This window comes from Oryzias melastigma, linkage group LG15, assembly GCF_002922805.2.
Source record: "Oryzias melastigma strain HK-1 linkage group LG15, ASM292280v2, whole genome shotgun sequence".
Classification (NCBI taxonomy): Eukaryota; Metazoa; Chordata; class Actinopteri; order Beloniformes; family Adrianichthyidae; genus Oryzias; species Oryzias melastigma.
The window spans coordinates 6,645,858-6,667,494 of record NC_050526.1 but is presented as its reverse complement, the minus strand read 5'-3'; the positions used below and the strand labels follow the sequence as shown (position 1 = coordinate 6,667,494).

Below are 21,637 nucleotides of genomic sequence, written 5' to 3'. Positions count from 1 at the left end.
GCTAATATTTCAGCTACATGCTAACTGCTTAGGCTAACTTAGGATTTTTTCAGTTTTTTTGGCTAATTTCGCATTTAATATAAACACAACTAATATTTTAGCTAGCTATTAGCTTCAGCTATCAGCTATCAGCTTCAAGGATTTCACCCATCAATTTCAGCATCTTCTGCTATCAGCACTAGGATTTTCAGCAACCAAACTCATCTTACAGCATTCACACTAGAATTATCACAATGGTATATATCTAGCTTTTAGTTAGTTTAAAGCTAATGATGGTTAAGATGTGTGCTTTACATTTAGTTTGTGTATGACCCAATTATTCTACTAATTGGAAGAAATAATTAGAATTAATGATTAGTCGCCTATTAAAATAATCGTTTGTGGCAGCACTAGCACTACCATACACTATGATATCATGTTTTAATAATGTTTGATGTGTAAAAACAACAAAGGGCTGAACTCGATGAAACTAAAATGTGAATGGGTTTGTCATCAATTTTTGTTTACTTGTTTGTTTGTACACATATTTATTAATTTATTCTTGATTATCTTGTAAGAAATACAAGCTTCACCTGCATTGTTCAGTACCCATATATTTATAACTGGTTGAAATTTTGGCTAACGATGTTCTAGATCAATTTTAGGTCAGTGAATCAAATTCAAATAGATCAAATATCCACAATGAATCGCATCAGCAACCACACATATTTATGTGGATCAAATTCTTTTTAAAATTAATCTTTATATTCATGATTACAACAGTTAAAAAAGTAAAAGAAATAATAAAAAAAACATTATATTTTAGAAATAAAAACAAATTTTGAGAACTTAAAACACAGTAATCATAAAAAAAACCAAAACACAATTGGCCAAAAAATTAAACAAAACTGAAAGGCAAAATTTCAGAAAACAAAAGTAATTTCCAGAAATCAAAACGAAATGTTAAAAAAATCTAACAAAATAAGAAACTGGAAAACCTTGGTATTATGGGAAATCACTGATTGCATGATGGGTTTTTTTTTTACCTTTCAACCAGATGTTATTTGACACGGAAATATCAGACAATGTCTCTTGAAACTTTTGGCCACACCCACTGAGTTTATCTGAGCAATCAAATCCGGTGATTGCTCAATAAACTCTTTACCACAGTTTGGGCAAAACATCTCTTAATTTCATTTTGATTTCTTTTCATTTTCATTTCTAACATGTAATTTTTATTATTTGTTTTGCTTTTTAAATTATTTTTATTTTTAATATATTTTTGTATTGAGTGATTTACTGCTATGAACTTCAGGGCCACCGTAGGATGTCCACCAAAAAGGCAGCAACATTAATCCCGCTTTTAAAGTTTGCAAGGTAGCAGAGTCGGCAACAAAGCGAACAACAATTAGGTTTTCTCCCAACTGGCTCGCCACAGGAGTCAGTGGAAGCATGTATTACCAGAGCCTTAACTCTTCCTCCATTATGTAGTGTATCCACACCCGAGTCAATGCTGCAATGTTTATCTACAACAGACTACTGAGCAGTTTCAAATAGCATTTTTAGCCTCTATTCTCAAGTGCCACAGTAAGAGATTCCAATTACCTGAATGGTAAGGAGCCAGTGAGGAGGCATAAAGTACATTAGGGAGCCCCGCTAACTGTGGGGACCTTTTAGGGGATTCAACTGAGGAGGGCCAAGAGACTGAGAGGGACAGTGACCCCGCATGGATAGCCTCTGTCAAAATTTGACCACGTCAAGCACAAAGGCATTATGGGAATCCAGTGTCACCAAGTCCTAATTACTGTCTGTGTTCAGAGCAAATTACTGCCTTGTTTCTCTGATTAGCGAGAAGGCTAATCTTCACCTGTGTACGCCAGCACTGCTGAGGGCCCTTGAGTGTTAGCGCTTCGTCTTCTGTAATTTATTTTTAAATCAGTGCCCAATCCCAAGAGTTTTGAGTGTTTTGTTGTGAACCGCTTACCATGATCCCCACCGCCGCCCCCTCACCCCTAAATCCTTGACTAAATCCTTGTTTGGTGCTGCAGGAAGATAAGCAAGAACAACACTTGGGCATAATTGACTCATACTCCTCTCCAAGATGTCAGAGCGGAATCATCTCTCTGCATATTGCCTTACTTTGTCGCACACTGTACACTTCTGCGTGTTGCAGATATAGAATGCAATCAAGTTTAAAAAAAAAAAAAAAAATAGCACAGCCCTTTGGATGGGGGAAAAAAAAAACTTCCCGGTCAACAACAGCAGAGAAAGCAGAAACAAAAGTGCGGGGGCTGCTTTTTTAGCTTCCCCACAACAAGAGGCAAACTCCTGTTCGGCTCCCAGCCCTGACCCTGGAGGCTCCGCTTCAGAAGCCACAACATTTTCGGATTTTCATCTGAGCGCACGTCTCGTCTGCGTAGGGGCAGTTTACAGGTAGTGTGTTGCACAGGTGTTAGTTTACACAGGAAATGGCACATGCAGCCTGATTGGGGCGGTCTCGGGAGACGCAGGCATAAACATAGAGCACAGATGGGTCCAAGGGCCACGGGGAGCAGCACCTTAATGAATACGCAGCTGAGTACTACACTTCACAACATGCAAAACAATATTCCAAGGCTGTGGTAGAAAATAGAACAAAAATCATCTGAATATCATTACACAATGAATTATTCATGCCATTTCTGAAGGGACTATGTCAAAAAGTCTCCTCCTGCTTTGCTGGTGATTTCGCTCAACATCTCAGCAGATTACTGCTTGTGTGACGAAGCATTTTGGCTACAAACATAAGCACTTTTCCGCACGTCTTAGGACATTTGTGAAGTCTTTTTAAAAAAAAAAAAAAAATAGGACCGCCTCAAAGAGATCTAGAGAGAGGAATATAAAGCAAGAGAGTGAAACTAATGGGAATGAAGTAGTTGCTATGATTCCCCGCATATCAAGTAAACAGGGCCCAGCCAGGGAATACATTCGCCATACTCCTATTCAGTGTGAAACCAGGACATTGATTCACAACACTACAGGAGTGTGAGAAAAACGATAAATGCATCACCTCAGATATTTCACACCAGCATTGGTACTGTGTAAAAGCTGTTGTGACAGCTTGGGTATTAGGGCTAGATAGATGGAAAATGTCTGGCTGCTTATGAATGCCAATGCGAGCGAGGTGACGGGTTTGACACGAAAACACTCCACCTCGGAACAATTAGGCTGCTCTCAGGCCTCATCCAGTGTTGTCGGTGATAATGGAAAGCTGTGAGGATAACTGGTGATAAATAGACTTTAACACCCTCCTCCTTAAGAGCAGCACAGTCCTGCAGTCCTCTCATATGCTTAACTAATCATGACCATGGCCGCAAATTCATACAAAAGACTAATTACTGTTGTACTTCACTTTAGTCTCAAAGGCCTGTTATATAAGGACTTGGGGGTTCTCTTGCCTCTTTTCTCCTCTTGATGGGTATTTTTTTTTTACAAGTAGGCCTCGTGCAAGACAAAAGCATTTAAAATTTGGTGATTGCTTTCATCCTCTTTAATTACATTCAGAAATGGCATTTCTGCCACATAATACGCCCCTATTGTTTCAGATTTATCTGGCTCGGGGAGCAAAATCTACAATATTTGACGATGCTCCCGAGCTAAATCGCCTCTTGAAATTGAAATATGCTGGCGAAATGCAAAATAAAAAGCAAGCCTTTTTTGCAGCTGATATCCTGAAAGCTTCTTGGCTTTCTGCAGAATGCCATTATTATGCATATCCAGGTAGAAAGTTAATTAACCCAAAGCTTAAGCTAATTATGGTAGCAGAATGCTATCAACCAAACGCTTTCAGTCAGACAGCTGTCCAGAATTTCATTTGCTAATCATTTGTCTTTTGCCGGAGCATATGGTACACTTCCCCGCTATCACAGCAACAACAAACAGATGAAAATCATTAACTAAAAACAATGCGCAATGTGAAAAATCAGACATAGATTTATAAGGCTTTGTGTCACAGAGGAAAAAAAAAGGAAATTTATGGTCTGGAAAGGGATCATTTTTGGTTTGAGCCACTTAGGATTTTAGGCGGATCATGTGACCAAAGTGTGCTGGGAATTCAGATACACAAATATATTGTTTATATCTATATGCAAATGAGACTTGAGTGTTTATCCGTGTAAAATTAATTGCAATTTTCTATAGGAGCTTGTTCGTAACAATTTTTAGCTTCCAACACATTTTGTGCCTGTTTTTCCAACACAATATTTTTATCTCGTTAAAAAGGAGCAACTCCCTCAGCTGAGAATTAAATCAATTATTTTCCAAGAAATGCTTCTTGCCCCCTGCTTTTTTTTTTTTTTTTCTTTTCATAAAAACACATCATGCCGGCCGTTAAAGAGTGATTGATATCAGCATTGCCTTGCAACATTATCAGGCAATAAAGTCTACTCAGGTTCTAATGCAACATGTCATACACGGGCTCCTGTAGTACATTTCTATTGAGGACCTCACAAGCTAAATTGCCTTATTCCCGCGCCCCCACATCTCAGCCAGCTTGACAGACAAATTGATCAAAGCATTGTAAAATAATATGCTCACAAAAATGTCTCGGGGCAGGAGTCCGGCCCTTTTTTTCTCCTCATTTTTCACACTAATAAAAAAGTGCTCCGTGATTGTGTCTGTGCTGAAAGAAGCCTCATATTTCAGATAATCTCATGTAAACAAAATGCATATCTCTTTTTTTTTTTTTTTGCTGTGAACGCCAGGGCCATACTAAAAACTAAACAGGGGAGGAAAAAACTGGTTAACAGGGAGGCTGGTGCGAAAGGCCCCAACAGGGGCTGTTGAGATGTAATGAATTTGTTCATCTGATGGTGCCTTCAGGGCTGTCGTTAGACTGGCAGAGGAGGTTGATTTCAGGAAATGTTTCTAAGATCAGTTAGGAAGCAAAAGGGGCTTGAGACGTTTCTATTAGAAAGAGCTGACGGTCATGGTGGGTAAGCAATACTTCAAGGGCGTTTATGTAGCTATAATGGCATTCATCAATAACTATCTATCAATGCCACGAATGCTTTTGCTTTTGTTCCAGCTGTTAAACCGAAACCTTTACCTCACTCACAGACGTCTCTACTTGTTTTATGCATCTATCCAAAATATTTTCTAAGAGATCCATTTATCACTGTGACTTCCTAAGCTTGTGCAATACCACATCCAAAGCTGGAAGGAGCTGTGTTTAATATATCATAAATAAATCAATGGCTGATCTGAACTATTACTGCTACAGGCTGGCTTTTGTGAGATCTACATGTAAAGCCGGTTTGCAAAGATAAGCCTGTATTCTGTCACTTTATCTCGCTTCCCTTAATGCCTGTTTACATTGAGTTACTCCACGAATCGAAAGGCGGACTCCAGCTCCCCCCCACCTCCGTCCTGCAACAATAACAGCATATCCGAGCCGTCACGATAAAATCGAAACATTTTCCTAATGATTTCTCGCTCGCACCTCAGAGAAGGTTTGAGATAGCGGCGTGAACGGAGCCCCACTTATGACCGACATAGCAAATGATATTAAACTGAGAAATGATCTAGTGATGCGAATCATTAAATGCATTTGCATATTACTACTGAACCTGAACGCGCAAATTAAACCCCATTCGCGGGGAGACGGAGAAAAGGTGCTGGCACATGGTTACAGGACATCTTCCATAATCAAAACTCCATATTATTAATTTTCTCCCTTCAACTCATTAACAACAAGTGGCGTGTTTTTACTGCTTGATGAATTTTAGGAAATATCAGACAGTCGAGAAGGAAACACGTGTTGATGTGAAATATACAAGGTCATTAATGGGATTCCATAAATTAGAATTTAAACGTACATTTGGAAAAGGATAGCTTCCTATCCGGGCGCATTCGAAATGGTTTAATTTCCCAAGTCATTCAAGTTTATCAAATGTGAATCTGCGCTACATGGATATTTAATTTAGTCAAAACTAATCTGAGGCGTCGGGTGTGGACCTGTAAAACTATGGAATAAGTACTTATTAATGCCGACTTTAATCAGTTTCAGCCGCTTCAGTAGGGCTGACAATTTTGAAGGATGGGCAGGCCTTGAATTGCAACCAAATATTACATTCTGATGTCAGTTGACACTCTAAACTACTGAATACAACCTGAAGGAAACATACAGAAACAGGAGAGAACAGTCTATTCTCCCTGTGGCCTTAGCTGACCTTCCAGACATCACTTCTAATCAACTCCCCTGTGGGTAATAAGCGAGTTATTTTTTCTGAAATTTCAAATATACTGCAGACAGAATCACAACCAGATGCCATCAGAAATCTAATTTCAAGCCCAACTGTATTCTAGTGCCCCTCATATTTCTAGTGCCTGCTCATATTTGCCCAACTTTCTCCAGGATATTTCTTGTGGGATCTACAAAAATGCCCTGCTTCCAATGAGGAATGGTGGCACTCCATCACAGGAGTGGATTCTGTCTGCCTGTAAATTTCACACCTTTGTTTATCGCGTCACCAGCCCGGCTGTTGTACAGTACCTTTCAGCAGGTGCGACATCCATTAGGATCTGGATGGTGTGCACACCATTCTCACATCCGCTGACTTGGATCGTCCCCAGGGGGCTCAGCAATGAGATGGTCTTCTGAGTGCACTGGCTCTCCTTTTGCTTCTTCATCTTGCTGCCTTGCTGAGGGAAGTACAAATTACACCGTGTTCATTGACATGTTCATGTGCAAACTTTCACAAATTCACACACACATATTTGCATTGAGTGATCTATTGAAAACCAAACGGAAGCCAGCGGAGGATGACTTATACATTTGATCACCTAGCATCCAAACAATGTCATGATGCGACTTGATCCCTGCATTACTCTCAAATATTTCTTTTGTGCATGGGAAAGAATACGCCTATCTAACCAATAAATCGCCCATTTTTTCCCCTCTTTCTGTTCTATATATCACATAAATGAGAAAAACAATGCAGTCTGTTCCCTTGTCTGGTGGGGGATTCCCAAGATAGCTCGACATTATTTTCAATCCGTCATTTTTGGTTGATGGCCGGGATGTTTTTCTAGCATTAAATTTGTTCCTTAGGGTGCAACTCCAATGGGATTCTGGTTTCCAGCCCTTAACAACAGCAAAAACGTGCAGCTTTTCTGACGACTGAGATGGATACTGGCAATAACCAGACAGCAGTTCCTTTTTTATTTTTACTTTGAGGGGAAGGAGAAATGATTGACTATGTTATATGTGAGTTTTTGAGGGATGGGGTTATAATAAATAAAGGTCACATTGATTGTGAGAGTTTTAAACAAGAAACACTCCAGTTTCTAGATTTCACAATATTATGCCAAAGTGTTTTGAATTTGCTTTTAACTTTTAAATCACAACTTTTTATTTATTTTTTTATTATTTATTTTTATTGGTGACTCTTAAGCATTACATTTTTTGTAATTTTACCAATCAATAATCATTAAAAAAATTATTTCTGTGTAACTTTTTTTTTATTAAAATAAAATAAATTTAAGATGACACCTGAAAATAAATATTATACCTTTACAAGTTAAAAAACACAAATTAATAGTAATGCTCACAAAAAAAATCTATGTTTAAGTATAAAAAAAACAAAATACATTTAAAAATAGGTTGTAAATAAAAGTACAGTTATTTTTGGTGGGGTTGGAGAGGTAAACGTGCTTCCAATTAACGATTTTTCTTTGTCTTCTGGGATGTAAACAGAATTTTGGGGAGCTATGCACTGTTAGACAACAACAACTGAAAGGTGTCAATTTGAGCTTGGCCTAATTGTGATGGATATTTTCAACTTTTCTGGCCATAAAAAATAAGATTCGTATATACCTACTATATTATATTGCAATATATCCATAATTTTAACTTTAAAAAAAAGAAAAACTAAAATAAGTGTTCCTCCCAATGTATTTAAAATGCTACTTTTAATTTTAAGCTGTCTATACTTTAGTTTTGGATTACCCCTCACCCCCTTTCCCTTCACAAACGCACACCAGCATATCTGTCATGGTATGTGATCACAAATGCGTCTGCTTCAACTTTCTTGTTTCTACTCTTGCAGCTCTCGCTGTATTCATCAGGGGTTTGCCTGAACTGACAATAAAGGCGAGAACATTTCTGAGCCAAACAATGGTACAGTGCACTTTGTGGTTGAGCGTTGAACACACTGTCTTGCCATTTAGCAGCCTGGTAATAGACTCGTGGATAGAATAATGGACTTTGGCAATAATGGCCTTCACTAATAGTCTGTGCTGATTAAAAATAATGCTTATCTTGATGGTTGCGAGCCGCCTTTTCTGCGTAACGGGGGCTCTCGGTGTTTGATGTTTACCCAGCACTTCACGGTGAGGAACAACAAACAGCTTGTGTTGTTAAAACTTTGCTGGCAGCATCCTCGTGCTCGTCAATCATCCCACTCGTTTCTCATTAGACTAGTTTTTGGTCAAACCCGCCTGATTAATTGAGTAGAAAGCTCACGTGTGTGTGTGTTTTTGCGCATGTGTAAAAAAAGGAGGACGCGCGCGTTTCGCTTAGCTGAAAAATGTCGAAAAATATACAAGGACCACGACGCTTAGTTTAAAAAGTTCCAGACATTAAATATTTGATGGTAAGTTGGACTAAAATAAGTTTAGCTATAAGTGTCTGTGTCGTTGCTTACAAATAAGGCAGTTTGTAGGTTCCAGTAGCTCCTGCAGCAAAACGAACGTCGCTTCCTGTTTCTCCGGACAGCGTGCTTGAGCCGTCCAATCAGCAGAGGGAACTGTCCGCTCCCGCTCTCCAATTGGCTAGCCTCTCCGGCCCCTCCCCTTATCGAGGGCAGATTTCTGTTTGTAGCTAAATTAGAATTTGGGGACCAAATTTCCAACTAAAACTTTTAGTTTTTGATTTACCTATACGTTTTAGATTTTACTATATATTTTGCTTGATGTTTTTACACCGTGAAAAGTATAAAAAAAATATGGTTGAAGTATTAATTTAAACACTGCTGTGTTCTCACTTAAAGCCAAGACATGTATACAGTTCTCTGTCTCCAGTGACAGTTTTCACAGAGGTCTTTGGGGTCTCATGCATAATGTTTGTGGATAAAAGACACCTATGTGGCTGCAACAACCAATAACATCCTATGTATTACCATCTAATAAAGTCAGCATGTTATTATGAACAACACATGGGGCACTACTCAATCCTTTTATTAGAGTAGGTTATTATGGCGTCTAAAGGAGAGGGAGTTGCCTTATGTTGCCTGGAGCAGTCTTAGATTAAGCTGAGGCATATATTTCAGTCATTATGACAAAGTGTGTGTGGCATCCTCGACAGTGTTTTTTTTTTATTATTATTTTTTATTTATTTCATTTCTGGGGAGCCTTCAGCTCTCTGCATGCCTCTGTTTGGAATGCGTAGGCCACCGTGGGCCTATGGCCCACACCCCATCTCAGCGGTGAGGGTGGGAGTGGGGGGAGAAAACGCCACCCCTGCAGAGACCATTTTGAAATCTGTGAGGATTTCTGTGCCATCTGGACCCGCTGCCAGTCTGCCCCAGATAGTAAGGGTTGGCAACGGTACCCGACGGTGCAATATGGCTCTCTCTTTAATGAACTACTAACTGTCCCCCGTTTTAATTGATGTGACATTTGAGCCATTTATCTCTGACATTTCAATGAAGGATGATTCTCAGCCTTGCCATTTACTTTTTTGTGCTATTTTCTAAGAGTAATTTGCATTTTTCTGCTCTAAACCTGCTTTTTGTCTCTCATTAGCTAATTAGAGAGCAACATGCACAATTAATAAAAATGAACATAACCTAGTTTGATATGGGCTAATCTGAAAATCAATGTTTTCCTAGCATTTATCACAAATGATGTGAAGGGCTACCTGTGGTAAAAAGGTGACTTCGATAAAGCCCTGTAACCTTTACCCACATACCAACATGTAGCCTACAGTGTGGGACAACTTATGTTCCCAGCATGGGGAGAATCAAGCTCAATTAATCAGCATATGATTGCAGTAAGCAGCCCCCTCTGCTGGATCTTCTAAGCCATACCTCAATTTCTTCAAGTTCATGCTTTTAGAGGACCGGCCGTAGTCATACCTGGATATACCGCACAGATATTGATGTTTCATTTTTATTTTATGTACTTTAAATAAAATGTTTATTTATCCCAAAGGAATATTTTTTGCTAAATTCAATTATCCTTTTACTCCATCAAGGTTTTGCATTGTATTTTTTTAAGGTCACCTATATTAATTCTTCGGAGAGCAAACAATGTATTTAAAAACAGGAAATATTTGAGCTGTTATGTGTTGAAACGACCTGCTTAATGTGCGTGTGAGTGACAGAAAAACACGGCATACTAAAAAGATCCAAGCCCGATTGTTTTCCATAATGACACATATTTTCAATCTTTTTAAGATATCCTTTCAAAACACGGCTCCAGTGATGACGACTGTTCCTTTGATTGTGAGCGGTTATCATTGCCAAGGTGTGGTGCCCTGTCTGCACTGGCAAGCAGAGCTGAAATCTTTTGTTTGGGACTCAAAGAGCTCGTTTTCCTGTTCAGTTTCCTTCACTATTTTTGTTTGTTTGAGGTGATGATAGACTTACATGTAGCACCGCTTCCTTTTAGTGTACAGCACCAGATGTTTGCAAGAATAACAACTCTTGCCTTTTTTTTTTTTTTTTGCAGCAATGATAGGGATTGTTTATGGCACATTTGTCCATCCGGTGGTGTATGATTGTCATGGCTCAGTCATACACCACCTGCTTATGTCTTGCTCCCTTTTCCTGTGTTTGCAGTCTCACTCTCATGTTGGTGTGGGAGGAGTTGAAGTCATTTACGATATCAGATATTCTCTTGGAGAGCAAGAAAGTCCTGACAGACTGAACAACCGCGATCCTCTCACACAGCGGGGTGTGTGAGTGTGCATTTTAATCAGAAAAAATGGCTCCGAGGGCACGTCCAGGAGGTCTGGGGAGGTTCTCATTGTGTATATCTCCACTATTTTGTATCTTTTTTTTCCTATAAATCAAATCTTGAACCAAACTTGAAAACATCAGTCTCCTTTTTAACTTTGACTCTTTGTAATTCCTCGCCTCTCTTAAGAATTATCATGTAAGCATCTCCACGACCACAAAACTGAGACAAAATTTCTCTTTACCCTCAAGTGGCCACTTTTTTAGCGCGCCTGTGTGCTTCTGTTCCGCCATCGCTGATATGATGTGGCTTCTCTATTTTACTGTTGACACAGTGTTATGAATGTCTGAGCATTTTGCAAATGAAGAGACTTGAACTCCTGACAGGGAGTGTCGCAGGCACCATGACACACTGGCCCGCACATGCTGTGCGGCATAATGATGACATTAGGATCCAGTGATAATATCAGGACGCACTTCAGATAAATGACTGATAAACCAGGGGTTGTGCCTCTCGTATTACACGCTTGACAGAGCAGCTAATCAGTGTCCAAGTGACTGCTATTACATAAATCATGAGCTCGACTTTGATGCATATTCCATCGGTGTTCCCTATTCATCACGTCATTTGGGGGAGACTCTCTGGATGACTGGCTGCCCGGCCAATACACATTTTAAGAGCACATTATGTTTTCATTAGAATTTGATATGATCCATTCCAGTGTTGATTTGATTTTATGTGCTCGGGTCATTTGATAGGAGGAGACCAAGAAGAGGGAGTGTATTGTTAAATTGTCTGAACCGTTCCCTTTATCTTGCCTACATTTCTTGCCAAGTTATTATTTTTATTAAAAAAAAGACATTTTTCTTCATATAAAAAAAAAAAAAATCATTCATCCTCAATTTTCTTTGTATGTTTAAGTGTTCTCTGTCAATTTTCAGAGCGCTCTTAAAATTAAGATTGCAGCAATAAGAAGCTGATATGAGTATTACTGTTTCATTGAGTGATAAAATCAAAGTGCACTCAGAGATGAAGTTAGGAGGGAGATGTTGGGTGTGGAAGTGAGTCACCGTGCATGTTTTATTCTCTAGTATTGGGGTCAGAGGATGTGAAGGTGGGGGTGTTAATTTAATCCCCATTCTTACCCAGAGCATGGCCACACTCTCTAAGGAGCTTTATCTCTGACAACTGTGTCAAATTAGAGAGACCACGAGCCCCTCATAAAGAATATGTCTGTCAGACTACATTGTTCCTGGCCTCTGAAATATATGGCTGAGAGAGACAAAAATAGACGATAACATCGAAGTCCCACTGTTGGACTCGAACATGATGAAATAATTTTCAGGCCATGTGATCCTGTCAGCGAGACAAACCAATAATAAAACTGATGTGCACACGTTATTCTGTACCTTTTGCGCCTTGTTACTTACATGATATAAGTTTTTTTGTGCTAAATTAATATTTAAATATATATAAAAAAAAAGGAGTGGACGTTCATCCATCGTAATTAAGCACAGGTCTATAATTGATGGGAGTGCTACATTCCATTAAACACGGTACATAACTCCAGGTCAGTCCAGTCTAATAAGTGCCCATCATTTATCTCCCCGGTATCATCGCTTTACCACAGTCAAACATGTAAAACAACTCTTAATGTTCTCCCCAGTCCCCTATGGGTGTTTCTCCCAGTTATCATCATTGCCTCTATTCTACGGGGACCTTCTCTGGAGACAACATTTTCATGAACCTTTGACCTAAACCATATTTTCCATTTGAATGGTCTGACTAGTGAATATTTACAAGCATGTTTAATGTATAATAGATCTCATCTGTGAGTATCAGGAACCATTTTCTGCTCAGTCAGGTTCCAGCGTTGGCCTTGGCCCCCTTTGCTTGTGGTAATATTGACCCCTCTTAAAAACATAAATGACCTGTGCCTCATTTAGGCCAAGTAGTATGCATACATAGAGTAAGTCCTGGGGGATAACATGTTTATAACAAGAAAAGCTGGCGGTCTGGAATGTAAACATCTTAGCACTGTAATATTATTGTATCAGTAAAGTCCCAGAAGGTGGTAGATTTAATAATGTGGGTGGATTATATAAGAGAGAGAAATAAAGCAGTAATTTGAAATTGTTTGGGGACCTTTTGTGTCAATGGTTATGGAGGCTAAGGGACAACTCCGTTCCCTCAGGCCACTGTTAAAAAGGCAATGACTTTTCTTGTACATGAGCAGCATTTTTTGGAATCTACATGCATTAGCAGCACCACAGGCTTTTATCGTGTGATTAGTAATACATAATACATTTGATTCTATTACCACGATAAAAAAAAAAAAAAAAAAAAAAATGAATGAAGGTAGCAGGAAAAAAAAAGGAAGAACATGTTTATGAATAGTGTCTGCAGAGAAGTGCTTGAATATACATTTGCTGGTGAAACAGGTCTCGGTTTGCTTCTCGGGTGATTATACAACTACAGGGTTTTTAATCTCTTTCTTGCCGATGAAAGTCCCAGTAATTGCTATATTTCCCTTTTTGTTTCAAGGACCTTTGATGATCCCTTGGCTTGCATCAGAGGGCAAAGTCATTAGTGGAGAAATGAGCTCAAGTGAAGAGAAAGAGATTGTGGGGCTCCCAGCATGATTGGAAACTTTGGCTCACATTGCATCCTAATTTGAGTTCAGATTTTAATATATTTTTGACAGTTAATTGACAAATGTAAAAAATATAGATTTATATTTTGTAGAATTAAAATTGCAAGCATTTTGGAAATGTGATTTTTATTGTAATTGTAAGCTTATAAACAGTCATTTTTGATCCAAAAAATATGAATTATTTTATAGGATATTCTTGCATTAATTGTAGCATTTTTTCTATTTGTTATTAATTATTAGACATTTTTATGTTTTATATTTTTAGATTAAAATCGACATTTTAAATCCAATTTGTTTTATTGACGTAATGGACTATGAGCTATAAAAAAGCTTATGTGCTTGAAAAAAAAATAAATACAGAGCAGTTCCATTTCACAGCAGCTAAACTGGCAATATGTTTAATGTTATAATGCAGCAATCATCATCATGTTGTTCGGGGAGGGAGAAGGGGGGTTGCAGGGACATGTGGAATATGAAATCCTGTCAATCAAAGCGCCGCATACAACACTCTGTTGCAGTTGGGTGACAGTGGTTCTTTCATGTAAATCACAGACATTAGAAATAAAAGACAGGCCTGTTGACTCGCGTCATGCTGAGAATCGGTGGCCCAGCATGTGTTGCTCTGTCTGTGCTTCACTCTCCTGTGGAACCGCTGTCCCCTGGGTCCCAGCACTGCTCCCTGGAGTGCACTGCATATAATTACCCACAATCCACCCTGAAACAGCTCTCATTTACAGTAATCAACAGTCTGCACTTCAAAGGATTCTTGTGGCATCAGACACCAAGAGCGAGTGTGTGTTATTACAAATTATTATTATTATTGCCTCAGAGTTACCTTTTTATACGGGAGCTGATGACTATGTTAACTAAGGAAATGATGAGATGCCCGCAAGTTTTTTTTTGTGCCCATTAAGGGCTGCTGAGGTTATGTTATAAGCTGTAATGAACTTCAAAAGCAGACTCAGCTCAATACCAGGGCTAAACAACAGCAGTAAAAGCATCAGATGTTTAATATTATACAGGAGAGTGTGAAGAAAAATGTGGAAAGGGGTTGAGGAGGGGGCTTCATCAAGGGCTTTAAAATTTACATGACTAACAAATTCAAATGGCGAGTAAGGAACGCGGGATCATTTGATCATTTGGCAAACATGATGGTGGGTCTGTGTGATAATGGTCATTACCATAAACAGAAGCCATCATTAGGCTTGATTTCAGATAATGGTCAGTGTGGAAACCATTTCAGACTGAAGAAAGCCTGTCCCCATTAAAGACATATTAAGTGAATTAACTCGCATCATGAGTAGGAAAACCACTGTGTGGTATTGCCTGAAACATAATGCGAATATAATGTGAAGTGATTTCTCCCAACGCAGGATAAGTAAGCCGCTTTAATTTTATAATATATTTTTTTGCAGCTCTACTTTATTCAGATAAACGGTGGAGCATCCCACCTTTTTTTAATATATTGTTTTTGGTGCACATTTTTATTATTTTTTTTATTTGAATTAAATCTTAAAATCTCTTTTTTCTTTGTTCTGTTGTTTATAAGTCACCTATTTTTTTTGTATTAGTAGTAAATAATGATAAATATGAATTGTTGTAAATTTATATTTTTTTTCATTGTTGTCTAATTTTCTAAATAAAGATTTAAAGGTTTCTGCTAAATATACAATCCTCAGTAATTTAAAGATTCCTCTCACAAGTACCTGCCGGCAAAATGGCTGCTGTGCATCTAGAGAGACCACCTTTTGACATGACATCCTCGGCTCTCCGGTGGGAAGAGTAGCGTCCTCCACAGAAACTGCCTCTGACCCTCTGGCACTGCTGGGCCTCATCATTGCCGCTCCATTAGGGATGCTGGAGCGGGTCTCCAAAAGAGCGCCGGCTGCACTGCATCACTCCTGCCTTTCACTGCTGGCATGTCCCCTAGTGGCCAGGTCATGTCATGGCATGGGTGCCCTGTGAGTGAGCTTGTATCAGGTCTGCCCTTGACATGCCCCCGCTTCTCCTCTTCCTCCGCCTTCCCCTCCTCGGAGTAGGGAGAGCAGACCATCCGGATGGGGCACTGGGGGTGCCAGCTGGTGCCAGCTGTGAGAGGAGATTTCCAAGGTGGCGGACACCTGTCCTAACTCGCGCCCCCCAGCTCCCACAATGCATCTGGTCCGGCCCTGCAGACCCATCGTGGGGAAATGAGGCGCTAACCTTGAGGAGAAATGCTCCCAGCTTCGCATTAAGAGAGGCCCTAATTGCTGAGCGCTAGCACTGCCAAATGACATTAGGAAGTGCTGTCGTTTACTTTAACATAATGGCTCAGCGTGTTTTTTGGCTAAACTTCCTTTTCTTCTCTGAGGTGTTTCACCGCAGTGGCTGTTTTGGTGCTGTCATGGTCAATCAGAGGAAAACCTGGCGATGACAGCAGTTCTTAAGGGCAGTCAATGGGAAAAAATTTCGGGGCGGGGTGCGTTCAAATTTAAAATCAAACTCCGAGGTGGCAAAAGAAACGCCACATAATACTATGAGCTCAGTGTACCATGTAAATGACTGCCATTTGTGAAATAGCAAGGGCATTTACAGTACAAGGTGGGCAAGTTATGGCATTATGTATTTCCTTTATTTTATTAAACCACATATGGTTCGGTCTTTTTAAAGAAATACCAACACACTCAGTGTGATCAAATTAAACAAGCATGCTCATTAAATTATGCATACTGTAATAAGAATAGCCCTGACCGCTCTGTGGCAGTATAGCGGGCTCCACAGAGACCGATCACATGTTTTGCTGCCGCGCTAGATTTTTGGGGCACCCATTAGCAGAACAAAAATCACCTTTGATTTAATGAAAGGTCCTCATTTGCTCGCTGGCTCCCCTCACTTACGGATACACGGTTAAATTAAGCACCCCCCGCTCCTGCCCCAACGCCGCTGCCTCCATACGAAGGAGACACCGTCCCCTCTTCTGCAGTATAATGCTGTGATGATTCTATGATCTGGTGTTTCAAGTCTGCGGGAGTGTCAGAAATCCACTGCAAGGTGCTTCTAATTGCAGATACACCTCAGCACTTGAAAGTAATGAATGTGAGCATGGTGAAACCTCCAAGGATCAAACGCTAGTAATACATCATCAGTTCTGAAAAGGGTAATTCGTTTTCCTTCGCCAAGCAAAATATTAGAAGTTCAGATAGGATGTTTTATTATTAATTTATTCTTCCCCCAATACATGATTTTGTAATTGAAGTGCTATGAATAAAGTAACCCATATATCTTAGTGGGCCACTATCCATCCATGGACTTGTCATGGGATTTAAGTGTGTAAATATTGTTTGTAGCAAAGCGCAACAAGGATGATCCTTCCTCAAATACACTTTGGTGATATCCTTTATTCAATTTAGACTCACATATTTCCCAAGATCATTACAAATGACTCTTGATTGTGTCTTGTTTTCAATCTATAGTGTTATTTACTTTACTGAACTGGCAACTTTTGTTCAGAGTGTTTTCACAATCCAGGCGGGTACGTGATGCTCATGCAGAAACTTCTACTATTATTTCTAAACTTTGATTTCTTTAGAAAAACATCACCTCTAGTCATCATGGGGTAATGGTGCCACTGGGACTCAGTCAAAACAACTCCAACAGTTCACTAGAAGATGGCCTCTTGCTGCTGGTTGACCCCTGTGGCCATCAAGCTGTTGACCTCAGGAGCGCCCGGGTAGGAAGTTCAAAGCCCAGCTGGCCGTGCATGATCTCTTCTTCTAGGCCACGGTCGTGCGGCATGGGGTCCACTTCCCCCGCTGCTTGAAAGCGGTCGTCACTCAAACAAAATCAGGATACGCCGTGCTCCTTCTGTGGCGCTTTTAACTGCTGAAACTCAGTTGAGCGCAAAGCGCCGGTGTGTGTTTGCTGGATGTAATTTACAGCTTTGTATTGCATGCAAGCGACCAACCTTGTGCAGGGACCGGTGCTGCTGCTGCTCATGGCATCTGCTCAGACGGCCGCCAAGGAGCGAGCATAACAATGTGCCATTCACGGGCCAGATGATGTCCAACTGCGAAGAACAGCTCGGACAGGAAGGGCAGGAGAAGGGCAACCAAGACAGCAGACTTTGATGGACGTCCCAAAAACTTTAGCAAAAAAAAAAAAACTAAATGGACTAACACTTTAGCGTGACCAATCACCGTAAAAGTATTCTCGTCAAAAACGTATTCCACTCCTCTACGGGTCGCCCGTACCTGTAATCAGTTCATTGTTATGTATATGGAGCGAGAAATCAGAGTTGCAGTTAAAGCCAAAATTAGCGACCTGTCATTTATGGTGTAGAGTCAGGAGGTGGCTAACCCCTCGGTGAGGGGAAAAAGTGCTGGGGGGTCTGAGGTGTAAAAACCAAGGAATTTGAGAGGCTGATAAATGAGGCTCTTCCTAACTGCATATGGTATGTGTTTTAAACCGACTCCCCCTCGGCCCTCCTTCTAGCCGACCATCCTTCATGAAGAGTTCAGGGGCCTTCTGCTGTATGGGGGCCCTGTTTTGTTGCCAAGACAGGCCCCCTGCATAGACTGCATATGGGACTGTATGATGACAGTCTTGGCTGGCTTTAATGAATTGTTATGGTGGTGTTAGAAAGGCTTCACATTGGGTCATTGTTAATTTTCACTGACTTTGTAAGATGTTAGTTCCACAAAGAAAGTGGTTTTGTCACTCAGGAAATACACCTGCTACCTGAGAAAAACAGAAGTGAAATACTAATATATCTTGAAGGAAAACCGTCAAAAGCCACAGAATTAAATGACATCTGTCTGACGGCTTCTTAATCTAACACTGGAGCTGGACAAGCCTGAAAACAGCTTTGACACCACCTACTTTTAAATAGACTTTTAGAAGTGTGGCATCCCTCACAAATAACAATCGCGTGTGAACAGGACAACATCAACAGCGGTAAGTGTAAATTTTAAATTGTGACAGTAAGGTGAGCTTTTTGGAGCAAAAGGTTCTCCGTTTCAGTTCTGCACAAAAGCCAATTCCTCGCCGCGGTGGTTTCTCACTGTCCTTCTTCACAGTCTTTTAACCAACCAGGTGGACACACATGCCCCCCGGTTATTCCGCTGGACCTTTACCTCCTCTCTTATAATAGCACCCCACTCCCTCAGTCTTTCCAATGTATTCTACTCATTGTTTACTGTACATGCGGGTCTACAGTAATAATAAATAAGGAGCGTGTGTGCCGTGCCAACATGATTGATTACGACAGGGAGGCAAGGTCAGGATGGAGGAACAGGCTAGGGCTGTCCGACTCATTGAGTTAACACTGTATCCGTATTGTATGAATGTCACCAGCGATCCTGTGATTTATTACTACAGCCACTGCTCAATTCTCCTTTTCTACCTCCCCCCTTCTTTTAGGTACCTGACCGAGATACAGGATATGAACATAAGTGTAGACGAAATTCAGTCTGTCAGGAAACACATTATACCTTTGAATATATATCTATATTTACATTATTTTTGTTGTTTTCTTTATACATTTAAATGTTAAAACTGAGTGGAAGATGCTATTTTATGCCTCATTGAAAGTGTATATTAAAAAGGAACAAATTAAGCAAATATGAACATGTGTGCACTAAAAATCTAGAATCTATGGTTTCTTTTGGTTGCGTAACTCATCGCCCAGCAAACAAGTAAATAAATAAAATAAACAAAGTCATTGTCACTCTCAGGAATATACACTGAAGTACTCTTTCTTTTCAAAGGAGCTAACCTTTCGTCTTGGACTGAATACACAATGCCCCTCTGGACCTCTGGACTGCTCACTCTTTAGTGCATGTCAAGAAGACACCAGTCTGGACTATTTCCTCTGGGAGGTGGGTAAGCAAGCGCCACGCTCTGTCAGTTAGCGTAAAATGTTTCAGACTGAAGATGGATGGAGACGACGTGTCACTATGGCTCAACCGGGCTTTCACTGCTGCCATTGCCATGTCCTGGTCACATCAACCCAAGCGACCGAATCGCTTGGACCTGTCCTTCCTTTTGAGTTAGCATATACACTACATGACAGAGCGTGTGGCCTTCACTCACTCGGGGCAGAGAAATAAGTAAATAAATAAATAAAGGCTCTTTCAGCATGGCAGGTCATCTGAGAAACGGAATACTTTGATTTGCTTTGTTTTGATAAACTTTCACAAAATGTGACGCGTCGACAAAAAGATTTTTTCGATCGTAGCATCTCGCCCGATGTCGTTAATATTTTCGCACAGCTTGATTTCCAATCAAAGGACGTCACAAATTCAAATAAACTACCCGAGCTGTAAAAACTTCTGACGGGAGAGGAGCGTGACAGAGAAAGTCTTGGAGTGCTGACCTCTTCGTTTGACCTCAACTGATATGTTTCCACAGGCAATTCCATAACTCTCAAGCCAACATTTAAATGCTTCCTGTTTGACAGGAAGTTCCACATCACTCTGTGGGACCTGGCCCGATGCTCAACTGTGCGAAACGGCAGCATGCAGAACCAGAGTTAATTTATATGATGTCTCATCACCTTTTGGTGAAAGGTTGCCCCCACACATGTAGATACTGTGTTGCGTTGGAGTCCGTCCGCTAATGTTTCCCTCATTTGAGGCGTAGATGCAGCACGGACACTTGCAGGAGTTAAAATCTCTGCATGACAAGATATTTTTCTCACACTTTTACTCTTCCTGTGTCTCTTACTCACTCACTCTCTATTTCACTGTGTTGTTATTGGAATGTGTGTGTGTGTATGTGTGTGTGTGTGCTGGTGCGGACTGTGAAACTGATGAATGACCAGCCATGGCAGATTCATAGTCCGGATCCTGGTGCAGCTGGAGAGGAAACTAATGGCAAGCTGGGACTATGGAGGTCTCAGAGCTAATACCTGTCTCTTCCATCAGGAGACCTGGGGGCATTTTTTTACACCCAGCCAAATAAGAGCCACCCCCCCACCACCACCAGCACTCCTACTTTTAACACCTTCCAACTCCTCGCCGCTACCCCCCCTCAACATAAACCCTCTCCGTCATGCACATGCACATACACATGCATGCGGGCAACACACGTGCAGTCAACCGCGCGAGCGTGCAGCCACACACAGATGGACACGCACACCCCTGCCGGGCCCCCAAACTGTCCAAACTGTGGGGGGAAAACTTTAATAGTGAATGGGTGGCCTTACAGGTACTGGGCATCAGCTGTCTGAGAGTAAATGTGCAGCAAAAAGACAAGGATGGGCACTTTACTGGACATTGGGTTTTTACTCCCTGCTGATTGGTCACATCATGAAACATTCCTTTGAGCGTGGGGTGAAGTGGCATCGCCTGAAACGCTGCAGCTGTACCCTGGCAACCAAATTTAATATTGAACCCGTGTCTCCATACGTATATTAATGCTTGAAGTCATATGCCTCCCAGTGTTATCCTCATTAGCGTTCTATACTATGCTCATCCTGAGAGCAGGCTGTGAAATAGAATCAGAGCACTAGTGGAAGTCATTAGTCAGTTTTGAGTGTGCATATGTTCAATTGACCTGCAGTATGTAAATTCCGGCAATGCTGGCCTTGCATATGGGCCGCGTGCCTCACTAGAGGCCCGTCCAGCATGGTGCCTCATTACGGAGAGGCTTTCCAGAGTCCTCCCTGTTAATTAGAGAGCCTCTGTCCGTCACGTGACTCTGCTGGTCTGACACTCTGAGGTCACAGTAAGGACTTATGGATCATCCTCCCGCAATGTTCGTTTGTCTATCTGTCAGCTCACACTACGCCGTCTTTCACATTTTTCATTTTTTGGGCGCGCTTGTTGGACAGTTCTTCGATTGACTCTTGCGCTCATCCGTCAACTTTCATGGTCAAAGCCTTGAAATAGTTCACCAACTTCCAAAGTAAATTCTAATTTTATTTGTTTTTCAGTAATTTTACTCGTTTCTTTTTACTTATTTTTTTCCTTTTATCACCTTAATGTCGTTCTTGCACTAGGAGATATTATCTCCAGGGTAACAACAAAGCACTGTCAAGATACCCAGCATCCTGCGGCTTAATTGTTATTAATTTACTGCAATTAAAAT

The 21,637-nt window shown here is 40.7% G+C and overlaps 1 protein-coding gene across 4 annotated transcripts in view; it reads right to left on the bottom strand.

Annotated features, from left to right (window-relative positions):
* The window catches only part of mgmt (O-6-methylguanine-DNA methyltransferase), a 43,306-nt gene that overhangs the window by 14,231 nt on the left and 7,438 nt on the right, over window positions 1-21,637 (bottom strand). Inside the window, exons 1-2 of one of the 4 annotated variants that reach the window (XM_024296808.2) lie at window positions 8,664-8,796; window positions 6,512-6,660 (exon numbers count right to left, since the gene is read on the bottom strand). In XM_024296808.2, coding sequence (XP_024152576.1) covers window positions 6,512-6,648 — 137 coding nt within the window. In that variant the 5' untranslated portion in view covers window positions 6,649-6,660; window positions 8,664-8,796. Of the gene's footprint in view, window positions 1-6,511; window positions 6,661-8,336; window positions 8,477-8,663; window positions 8,797-21,637 lie in introns of those variants that run through there. The other 3 variants (XM_024296809.2, XM_036215642.1, XM_036215643.1) reach the window with 3 other exon arrangements.